This window comes from Aquarana catesbeiana, linkage group LG09 (genome assembly GCF_042186555.1).
Source record: "Aquarana catesbeiana isolate 2022-GZ linkage group LG09, ASM4218655v1, whole genome shotgun sequence".
NCBI lineage: Eukaryota > Metazoa > Chordata > Amphibia > Anura > Ranidae > Aquarana > Aquarana catesbeiana.
Genome location: NC_133332.1, coordinates 164,939,342 through 164,951,672, shown reverse-complemented (window position 1 = coordinate 164,951,672; position 12,331 = coordinate 164,939,342). Strand labels below are relative to the sequence as shown.

Below are 12,331 nucleotides of genomic sequence, written 5' to 3'. Positions count from 1 at the left end.
AGGTCTCTAGTCCCACAAACGGTTCTTAAATGAATCAAGGGATTGACTGATCGGATCCATTTGACACAGGCTCAATATGCTTAGATAAATTGTACCCGAGCCTCACAAAGACGACACAAGATCCTGCAAGGTTTTGCCTGTAATGCAACCTCCGGGCCCTGGACCCTGCGAAGTGGAATCCTGGACACCACAGCGCTAAGGAATTCCTGCAGGGTGCTGTACACGTCCAAGGGAGTGGACCCTAAACATAAAAAGGTACCCAGTCCTTGAAGGTCCTCAAGTGACAGGAACCCTCCGTATTGGGTGAAGATTGGGCTCTTAGCTTCTAAGCTGCCCTGCGCCTGGACGGGTAAGTGAAACCCCCTTATTTACTTACCGTGGGGTGTCCGAGTGATTGTAACAATCAATCAAGCTAGCTAGAGGCTGCACACCTGTGTGCGGTGACCATAGGGGGGAGTTTTGGGCTAGCTGTGGGTGTTCACAAAGTGTACCTTTTTTGCTTGTGTCTGGCTGTTTTTTAACTGAATGATGGCACACAATGGTGTACCATTTCGCCTCTTGGTTCGCCATGGCGCATGTGCATTTTCAAAAGTCAATCCTGCTATTCTCAGCAGTTTGTTTGGAGGCCATGGCGCACGTGACTTCGCCATGGGCGTTGTGCACACTCGGAGCCGCACATGCTCCGAAACCTTTATCTGGGCGCACAAAGATTTGCAACATATGCAAATACAGCCACACCCATTTGCAGGGACTGCACGTGTGCGCGCATGCGCAGAACGTCCCAGCGCACAGCCAGCTTATTTAAGCGGTGTATGCCAAGCATACGGTGCTTCCAGAAGGCAGTTGTGGGACACAGAGCAGGCTCTGAACCAGGCATTTGCAGTGGTTCATTTCTCCTTACCCGGGTTACGTGAGTCACCAGGTGTTGCTTGGCAGGCTAAGGTGCTTAGCAGGATTGTTGCATAGGGGCTTAGTGAGCTAGAGCCATGGGCAAGCCACAAGGCCAGGGCCAGAAAAAGCCCTGGGCCCAAAGCTCTTCTAAACCCGGCACCAAGCCCTCCTTTTGAGGGGACGCCCCCACTCTATTGGGTGGGGGGAAGGCTGCTGCACTTTGTGGACATTTGGAGAACAGTGGTTCAGGACGAGTGGGTCACCTCGACTATATCCCACGGTTACAAGTTGGAGTTACGGGGGTTCCCCCTCAGAGGTTTCTAAGATCCAGCGTTCCCTTGGATCCTCCAAGAAGAAACTTACTGTTTCAAGCACTACATCATTTAGTGCATCAAGCAGTAATTGTACAGGTTCCCGAACCAGTATCTACTAATCCAGTCCTTTCGGATTGGAGTCTATCCACTCAGTTGTAGCCTCACTCCAGATGTGAGACTTTCTAGCCTCCATCAATATAAGGGATGCATATTTACACGTACCTATCCTTCAGCCTCATCAGAGGATCCTGCAATTTGCAGTAGAGAAATGTCATTTTCAGTTTGTTACTCTACCCGTCGGGCTTGCCACAGCTCCCTGGATGTTCACAAAGGTCCTAGTACTAGTACTGGGTCTTTTAAGGGCCCAAAGGATCTTGGTGCTTGAGTATCTGGATGACCTTCTGCTCAGAGATCACTCAATACAAGCTCTAGAACAGAGCATAACCTGCACAGTGCTGTATTTGGAAAGCTTAGGCTGAGTCATAAATACTGAAAAGTCAGCCTTGAGACCAGCTCAACGTCTGAAGTATTTAGGTCTGATCCTAGATGCGGTCCAAGCAAGGGTATTTTTTCCACCCATAAGGATCTGTGCCCTGAAGGATCAGGTGCCTCAGATAAGGGGCACCAGACAACCCTCCATTCGGTTCTGTATGAGTCTTCTAGGAAGGATGATCTCCTTCGAGGCAATGCCCTATGCCCAGTTCCATTCCAGGCCTATACAACAAGACATCTTGTTGGCTTGGAACAGGAGAGGACAAGCCCTGGATTATGCAATGTTCTTGGGCATGCTTAAACCTAAACTGGTGATTGCAGGATCAGAACCTGCGAAAGGGAATATCCTTCCTCCAGGTAACTTGGAGAGTACTGACCACAGATGCTAGTCTCTCAGTCTGGGGAGTAACCCTAGAGGGGCTCACAGCTTAGCGAAAATGGTCAAGGACCGAACAGATCCATCAACGTCCTAGAGTTACGGCAGTATGTCTGGCCCTACGGTCCTGGGCGGTGGAACTTCAGGACTGTTCTGTCAGGGTTCAGTCCAACAATGCCACTGCAGTGGCCTATATAAACCTCCAAGGCGGTACCAGGAGTTGTTCAGCTCTGAAGGAGGTGAACCACATACTAGTCTGGGCAGAGGGACATGTGCTGATTCTATTGGCATTCTATCGGCAGTCCATATCCCGGGAGGCAGATTATCTCAGCCGCCAGCAGATCTGCCTGGGGGAATTGTCCCTACACCCAGGGGTGTCCAGGGAATTTGCCAGTGTTGGGGGTGGCCATAGGTTGACCTATTGGCATCCAGGTTCAACAACAAGCTTTTGTGTCCCGAACAAAGGAATCCTCTGGCAATCGGAGCAGATGCTCTGGTAGTTCCATGGAGCCAGTACTCCCTGGTTTATGCTTCCCCCCGGTCCCTCTCCTTCCACAATTGTTGCGCAGGATTCAGAGAGAGGGGGTTCTTGTCCAGAAGGCCCTGGTTCCCAGAGATTGTGAGATTGGCAATAGACAGGCCTTGGACGCTTCCATGCCATCCCGATCTACTGTCTCAAGGTCCTATATTCCACCCAAATTTACAGTCTCTAAATTTGATGGCATGGCTATTGAAGCCAGGGTGTTGAAGAACCATGGCATCTCGGGACCAGTGGCGTCTACCCTAGTAAATGCTAGAAAAGCTGTCAATAGGAAGATCTATCATAAGGTCTGTAAGACTTTTATTGCTTGGTACCCTGTTTCCCCGAAAATAAGACCTAGCGTGATTGTTGGTGATGGCTGCAATATAAGCCCTACCTCCCCAAATAAGCCCTACCCTGTTTCCCCAAAAATAAGCCCTACCCTGAAAATAAGACCTACAAGGACTTTAACTAGGGCTTATTTGGGGGGTAGGGCTTATATTGCAGCCATCACCAACAATTACGCTAGGTCTTATTTTTGGGGAAACAGGGTATGAAGCCAGAAAATGGCATCCTTGGAAATACATTATTGGAAGAATTCTCTCTTTTATACAGTTAGCTGTGGAAATCAAATTGGCTTTGAGTACAATCAGAGGTCAGATTTCAGCCCTGTCAGTATTCTTCCAAAGGCCTTTAGCCTCCCGTTCGCTGGTCTGAACCTTTATGCAGGGGGCAACTTGTTTGCTTCCCCCCATTAGGTCACCTATGTGTCCTTGGGACTTGATTTTGGTGCTGTCTGTGTTACAGAAACAACCATTTGAGCCTATCAAGAACTTGCTGTTACGCAATCTAGCCTTCCTGATGGCCATCACCTCGGCTAGAAGGGTGTTGGAGTTGGTGGCCCTTTCTTGCAGGGAACCATACTTGATCCTTCATCACAACAGGGTCATGTTATGACCTGTTTCATCCTTTTTGCCAAAAGTGGTGTCAGCCTTTCATTTGAATCAGGACATTATTTTGCCTTCTTTTTTTCTCTCAGCTTCGTTCGGCAGAAGAGAGAACTGCATTCCTTGGACGTTGACTGCCTGGACATTGTCCGGGCAGTCAAGGTTTATTTGTCTAGATCTTTTTTTTTTTTTTTTTTTTTTTTACGAAAAGGACCCAAGAAGGGGCAGGCAGCTTCCAAAGCTTCCATTGCCAATTGGGTCTGTCAATTGGTTATTCAGGCCTATGGTCTGAAACATAAAGCTCCTCCCTTTAGGGTGAGAGCTCATTTTACCAGGGGTGTAGGAACCTCCGGGGCTTTTCGCCATCAGGTATCTGTGGCTCAGATTTGTAAGGCTGCTACCTGGTCTTCAGTGCATACATTCACAAAATTTTATCAAGTGGATGTTCGAGCAGCCGAGGATTCGGCTTTCAGCTGCAGTGTACTGCGGGCTGCCCTATAAGGTATGATGGCTATTGATTGGCAGGGCGTCTCCCTTCCCTCAAGGCTATTGCTCTGGGATGTCCCAGTAGGTAATGAATATGTGTGCCATGATGTATGAAAAAAAAAATAGGGTTATTTGGTCATACTTACCTGTAAAATCCTTTTCTTTGAGTACATCATAGGACACAGAGATCCTTCCCCACTTTTTTTGAGGATTCAGTGCTTGCTACAAAAAACTGATGTACTTCCTGTATGGGAGGGGTTATATAGGGGATCACTTCCTGTGATCACTTTTTCTACCAGTGTCCATTCACCTAGAGATGGCGTTGAACCCAGTAGGTAATGAATATTAGCCTAACTCTGTGTCCCATGATGTACTCAAAGAAAAGGATTTTACAGGTAAGTATGATGAAAAAAACCCTATTATTGTTGGTCCTAATTATAGATGTTGCACACCGAGTTGAATTCCATGGTTCATTCATTTTTGCGTCTATTTCAGTATATCAGTGGCATGCATATAGTAAATCTCTTACCAGAACTCGCCATCATTTCGCACAGTAAGCCCAAGCTTTTCTTTCTCAGACCTGCTAACTTTGTTCCATTCTTCAGAACTTAAAAAAAACAAAGAAAACAATGATAGATATTATTGTTATCATTTGTGTATAAAAAATGACAAATATCCCAAAATGCAAAATGTTCAGTATTTATATGCCCAGTTTCACGAGTATTCATCAATGTCAGCTCAGCAGCCTTGCCATTTTTTCTAAGCCAAAACATCCTAGCTGTGGTTACAGGGGATAGCAGCCAAAGCAGACCAGTGCAGACTCCTGTGCCTTAGTTTGTTCATAGGGGTTCTACTGTATTCTCAAGTTAGCTGGGAGATATGAACTGTCTTCATAGTCTGCAGGTTAGTGCCTGTTCCCAGCAGTATGTGCCTATAACCAGATGTGTCATTGTATGTTCTCCAAGCTAACATATCCCTTTTCATTTAGAACAACATACAGTATTATCCCTGGGCACTTCCTGATCAATGAACTTCTAACCCATATTGCCACCTTATCTTTGTTTGAAGAAGCTCTAGCCTTGTTATGTTCTTACCCATAGCATGTCAGTGAAATTCAGACCTTGGGACTTCTCTTAGAGCTAAAACATTAAAATGAAAGGGATCTGTCAATTTCATAACACCTGAGATTTCTGAAAGTTCTCTTATCTGATGGGTATTCTAATGCAGTAAAACACTGATATGAACTTAGTGCATATAACAACAGCACTACTCATCTGGTCTCCTTAAACACAAAGGGCCTCAATGTGAACCATCTTCTGAATACCATACATAATGAGGAGTGCAACCTGCAAATTTCAAGTTAGCCTGTACTATCTGCCTTTGCTCCCAGCCTCGCCCAGTTCAGGCTTGATCTGTCTGTTCACATTTCTTTGCTCAATCTTGTTGCCTTGCTCATAATGGAAGTCATTTTATGAGCATGATTTGTTTTGACAGAGGTGTTCTTAATGGACCTATGTATTCTAGTTGGCAGTGTTTCTGGCTTGTTGTCTGTTATTATGTTTTCAGAGAATTTTGACAGTTGTTTTATAGTACAGGTAGGAAAATAAAACTTACAAGCTAGGTAGGTAGGTTGTCGAAAATGAATAAATATTCACTGTTTTATGTTATTTAATGCACCCCACTAAGTTATACTTACTCGTCATTCCATGCACCTCTCCACTCTCTCTTTCCCCATGGATTCCTCATTCTAACCATAAACAGTTTAGTAGTCTTTCCAAAGCAAAGAGTCTTCTCGCCCAATGTCACTTTTTTAATATTTGTTAAAGAGTATGCATGACCTTTAACAAGTCCTAGAGGTGTGACTTTCTCCCTGTCACTGTAGGAAGGAGCCTAAGAATGAAGTAGTATAAATATGAGTATTGGTTTGTTTTATTATCATTACATCAAAAACATAACCTGGAATTCATAAAGTCTGGTGCAGACAAATTTTGAAAAAGTGTCTCATGTGCGTTCTAAAGGTGACGCAGACTTGGCTAGTACTTGTACTTACAATTGGCTCATGCTGCACCACTTTTAGAATCCATGCAAGACACTTTTGTAAAATCTTGTCCTGTGCCAGGGTCTCTCTCTGTGCACCAAAACAGAGTTGGTCTTAATTATCTCCACTTTTGTAAGATACAAACGGTTGGTATTTTATTTTGAATTTGTCAAAGGCATTGCAATTGCATAGACAATGTATACATATACAATGTTTGTGCATATTTTAGAACTAACTGAATTTGGCGCTCAAGCCGCTGTCAGAACCAGAAGTGTTGCAGATGCTTCATTAATTTGGCACATCAAATTACCCAGGAGATTAATGCCATAAAAGTGGCACAGCAAATTTATTGACTTCTCCCCAAATAGTGAAAGTATCACATTAGAAGAGCAAGGTACAGTACACATTGTGCGCAATATCTCAATAGATAAAAAAAGTTTATCTAATGCTAGAAAGAAATCCATATTATGCATATGAAAAATTTGCAGGTCCCCTGGGACTTATCCAGGAATGCGGCAGAGCAGATTTCATCCAGGCTTTCAGCACATGCTTCAGACTATTTCCTGCTGGAGTATAAAACATTGATCGCATTTATGTAATGTTAAGTGATTGCAGCTGGTGTTAAATAAACACACAATCTATCATATTTCATTGGCCCAGCATGCAATCTACTTATCGCTGTTGGTATTTCCCAATAACAGACCCAAATTATGAGTATTGACCTATTCTTTTTCTCCCATTATTTTCATTATCTGTACTCATTCAGTTTGGCTTTTAGAAAACCTTTCAGTCAAGACTTTTTAAGACATCTCCCATGTGGTTATACATTTTTTTGGATATACTGTATTCCTTAAAGCGAATGCCCCAGCCAAAATAGACAGAAACATTTTTTTTCACTAGAGTAAAGGAAAAAACTGCAAACCCTGTCATCTTTTTATTGCTGTATGTGTCCCTATTGCAAATTTCCCCTTTTTTCCTCTCTGGGGAAACCATTTTCACTGTGACGTGCCGCTAGCAGTAAAACATAAAAAAAGGGGGGATCCGCTGCTCCAGGTGTGTGCAATACCTCAATTGGAACCAAGTAGGAGTGCTAGCTCCAGCCCGCCTTCGTGAAAACTTGAAAAAAAGAAGAAATGGCTGCACATCCAAAGGTTCCAAAACAAAGTGCCTTTTATTAATAACGACCAGGATACACCAGGGACACCAGATATTAGTTATGTAGACGTCTCTCACACATCTGACCTGTGCTTAAGCATTACAATAATTTTGTAATGCTTAAGCACAGGTCAGATGTGTGAAACACGTCTACGTGACTAATACCTGGTGTCCCTGGTGTATCCTGGTCATTTTTAATAAAAAGGCATTTTATTTTGAAACTTTTGGATGTGCAGCCATTTCTTCTTTTTCTCAAGCAGTAAAACATGACAGGGGTTCTAATTCTTCCCAACTCTATTCCAAAACAAAAAAAAAGTTTTTTTTTTTTTTTTTTTTTTTTTTACATAAAAACTCCAAATTCAAAATAATTAGAATTGTTATTTAAATCATATTTTTTTATATTTTATTATATTCAGAATGTATTATTAAGTATGAATATGTATCATTTTTTCTGATTCTGGTGTTGTGCAAGTGGAGCAAAATCACCCTGTGAGCATAACAGTCTATAGCATCAATAATCAAATCTTTTATATGTATTTCATTTGTGTTTTTAGCTGTTTGACTGGTGTTCAATTTTATGAAAACATTTTTTTTTTTTTTTTTTGGTATTCCTTTTCTTTATAATGATTTAACCACTTCGCGCCCGTAGGGCGTCCTGGGACGTCCTCGAATTTGAGGGGCTATATCTGAATGATGCCTGTAGCTACAGACATCATTCAGATATCGGCTTTTTCCGCCGGCGATTCCCTACACCATAAGAATGATCATAGCGGCTGTTCCGCCGCTTGATCGTTCTTACGAGCAGCGGGAGGGGACGCCCCCCCCTCCCGCCGCCCTCCGGTGCTTGTACCGACTCACCGCTTCCATCGGTGAGTCGGACACAGGATCCGCCAGCCCCGGATGGTGATCATAGAGATTTCCGGCGGACCAGATGGTCGCCGGAGTCTCTATGATTGTTCGGAGGCCGGGCGCGATGTTATGACGTCACGCCTGGCCTCTGCATTCAAAAAACGGCGCCGCTTCGGCTTCCCAGCCTAGAGGTGAGATATGGGGTCTTATTGACCCCCATATCTCACTGTAAAAATTACTGATCGTGCCATATTCCTATTACAAGGGATGTTTACATTCCTTGTAATAGGAAAAAAGTAATCAAAATTATTATATTTTTTTCTTTAAATGTCAAACTAAAAAAATAAAAGTCAAATTAACAATAAAAAAAAAAAAAAAAAATTAAAGTGTCCCTGTCCCCGTGTGCTCGCACGCAGAAGCGAACGCATACGCAAGTCCCACCCACATATGAAACTGGTGTTCAAACCACACATGTGAGGTATCGCAGCGAACGTTAGAGCGAGAGAAATAATTCTAGCCCTAGACCTCCTCTGTAACTCAAAACATGTAACCAGTAAAAAATGTTAAAGCGTCACCTATGGGGATTTTTAAGTACCAAAGTTTGGCAACATTCCACGAGTGTGTGCAATTTTGCAGTGCGACATGTTAGGTATCTATTTACTCAGCATAACTTCATCTTTCACAATATGCAAAAAAATTGGGCTAACTAATGTTTTGTTTTTTTTTTTTTAAGCATGAAACTGTTTTTTTTACAAAAAAAAAGCGTTCGAAAAATTTCTGCGCAAATGCCGCGCAAGATAAAAAGTTGCAATGACCGCCATTGTATTCTCTAGGGTCTTTGCTAAAAAAGATGTATATAATGTTTGGGGGTTCTATGTAATTTTCTAGCAAAAAAATGATGAATTTTACATGTAGGACAGAAATGTCAGAATTGGCCTGGGCACGAAGTGGTTAAATAATCATTTCAGCCTCAACTTAGCACAACATTGGCCTTCAAAACTATGTTACATCAATTGCATTTATTTTTTTCCCCTTTTGTTATGTTTTTTTTTCCCATTAGTGAAGCAATCTTACCTTTAGATGAGAGCAGATCAGCCCGCTTCCTCTATGAACTTTTAGGAGCTCCTCAAACAACTTTGTCTGCACAGCCACATTAACACTGTATTTATCATCAGTTAAGTCGATATTTTCAACAACTGCTCCTGTGAAATCCACTATGGCATCTGCTGTGCTGCCACCATCTAGGGATTCATATGATCCTGACAACCTAAGGTATGTAGTAGAGCACAATATGCATGAAATTGCACATTAAAGAGGATCTGCAGTCTGCTCACATAATTTGTAATAAAAACATCTTTGCCACTCTGAAGCTTCCCTCCAATCATTTTGCATATTATTTTATATATACTGTGATTCTGTACTTGCCAAATATGCTGCAAAAATCTCTCTACTAAGTTTGGCTGCAATCATTTTAACTGTGGGCAGCTGAAGCTGCTGCCTGTTCACTTCCTGGATTTACACAGACACACAGAGGCACACCTTCAGCTCTGCAGCTTTCATTGGAACTCTTATGACTCACCCCCCTCCTTTCCTGGCAAACTCTCATAAGAGTGAGAGAGAGAGCTATGCATGATGTCAGAAGCCTAGGCTTTTTACCGGACAAGAAACAGGAAGTGGGCTGTATAAGGTATTTACTGGCAGATAAAAAATGTTTTACTATCCAAAGTTAAAACAACAAGGGCAGAAGATTTAATAGATGGAAAGATGAAAAAAAAATGACATAAGTTCCGCTTTAAGTACTGTGTCGATGGGCTTTTGTTTGCTTCAAACTGGTTTTGCATCCCCATACAAGTCTATGGCAATACAAAAATCTCTTGAAGCAGGTCAAATGCCGTTAAGAAGGTCAATTGCAGGTCAAATGCACCTGTCATGGAATGTTGCATGAGCTCAGAAGCATCTCAAACTGATGTCAAACTGATGTCATGGAGTCACAACCAAATCCCATCAACACAGGCCCTAAAAACCTGCAGCAACAAATCAGAATTCATCTTTCACTAATATGACTATAGTAAACTGAAATCTCATTAGCTGCTCTGGCTTATACAGGTTACATTATTCTTTACACAAACAAAAATCCCCCCTATTTCTTGTACAGGCATGGTAAACACTGTGGTAAAGAAATATATCCATAATGGGATCAGAGAGATAAAGACCTAAAAGAAAAGTTAACTTTTATCCATTTAAAACAATATAAAGTATTTTGTTATAGGCTTTTGTTATCTTGTTATATTATTTTACATGTCTTCAGGAAAGACTTAAAAACACAAAAAAAACATGTTATGATAATGCATATGAGTTATTTAGAACAGCATGGCTACAAAGATGTATGGTCATAGAAAACCACTTTGGAGGTTGCACGTAGCTGAAATCTGGCCATTACTGTTAAAAATGGGGGGGGGGGTTATTGGACTATTGTCCCAATTATTAGGGTTTCTGTTATGTACCAGAGAGAAATGTTCTCACATTTTGCAATTTTTAATATTAAAAAACCCATAAAGAGATAACTTGTATGATATCTATGTTGAGTGTGGCGTATTGTCTAGTAAATATGATTCATTTTATGCCTTGTGGATATAGACTAGACAACCCTCTTCATGTTGAACCTTGCCATGGTAATAATTTATTAGTTCATCTGGACTTCTTCCATTTTCATAGTTTGATAAATAGATGAGATTCTTACTTGGCATAAGCCTTCTCGAGCAGTGCACACCAGAATTCATTCTTCACATTGGAATGGCAATAGATCAAATTTCCATCTGTGCTTGGCAAACGGTCATCAATGACGACATCCACCCAATCCCCCAAACACCAGAAATGGAAATGGAATATTCCTGCGTATTTGTGTGGTCTTTTTGGGTCCCACTCCTGTTTCTTCCAGTTTGGAATAACCTATAATACAAAACATATTTTGTACATAGCATAAATGTAGCAGTTGAAAGACATATTTGACAATAGCACATTTATAAAGATATTATTATTATTATTACTACTACTACTATCATCATTTTACAGTTAATAATAGTAATAACTGATACTGTTGAATGATGTGGCACTTTGCTAGTTATTCATTGGTTATAGTGTAAAATTCTGTGTGGTGAAATAAAAATAACTATGAAATGTGTGTCTAAATAAACAAAGTGAATAGATATAATATATCTATAAACAAGTATAAATTCAAATTTATGTGTTCAACTCAATACAATCCATATGACATGCTTTTAATATATAAAGTGCTCTCCGTGCTCAATAATATCATATCATATAAAATAAAGTGCTGAATAGAGATTTTATCTCTTGTGAAAACACCTTCAGACAGAAACATAATACCATATTTATTTGTTACGTAATTACATTACATTAGTTAGAGAGCACACACATACAAGGCTGTCAAAGTATGCTCTGATTTAATAGAATTCAGATCACCCTTTTATAGGATTTTCCTATCAAGGGCTACTCAAGTAACACAACATTAGCATAAATTGATACGTCCCTTAGTACACATCCTTGTGGTATTTTAGAGATAAACATAAAGGGTGAAATGACATGTATAAACAAACTAAAAAATGCCATCTTAGCTTCATTGACACGAAATGGATGACACAGCTAAATGTTAACTATTGATATACAGGTATATTAACTTACAATATGTACAGTATCTCACAAAAGTGAGTCACTGGAAGTTCAACATTGACTATTGCCCCATATTAAGTTGAACACCTAAATTGGAATTTATACTTGTTGATAGATATATTATATCTATTCACTTTGTTTATTTAGACACACTTTTCATCTTTATTTTTATTTCACCACACGGAATTATACACTATAACCAAAGTAAATAGCAAAGAGCCACATCATTTAGAAGCATCAATCCTATGTATACATGTGGAGACACATTGTGTGGATGTGAGCAGTTGCTGCAGTCCTGAATCATCTTCCCCGTTATTCACAAGTGGTAGTACATAGGAATCAACGTAGTTTCTTTATTAGTAATAATTGACCGCTAAGGCCCTGTACATGTAATTTGTCTCTGTTTAGGAGAGATTGTGCTTGTTACATCTCAGGCGGAAACTTCCATACAGGGTATACATCTCTGAAGTCCACCGGGAATGCAGAGGGCTGTGCAAACTGTATTCTGAACAGGGAAGAAATCTCATACAGTGCATGGAGTATCTGGGATATGTTTTACTTGACCTTGTTACA

General features: G+C 41.0%; 1 protein-coding gene across 1 annotated transcript in view; it reads right to left on the bottom strand.

The window, feature by feature from the left end:
• The window catches only part of CAPN6 (calpain 6), a 166,906-nt gene that overhangs the window by 84,919 nt on the left and 69,656 nt on the right, over positions 1–12,331 (bottom strand). The window contains exons 4-7 of the mRNA XM_073599355.1: positions 10,809–11,017; positions 9,143–9,335; positions 5,723–5,916; positions 4,556–4,633 (exon numbers count right to left, since the gene is read on the bottom strand). Coding sequence (XP_073455456.1) covers positions 4,556–4,633; positions 5,723–5,916; positions 9,143–9,335; positions 10,809–11,017 — 674 coding nt within the window. The remainder of the gene's footprint in view (positions 1–4,555; positions 4,634–5,722; positions 5,917–9,142; positions 9,336–10,808; positions 11,018–12,331) is intronic.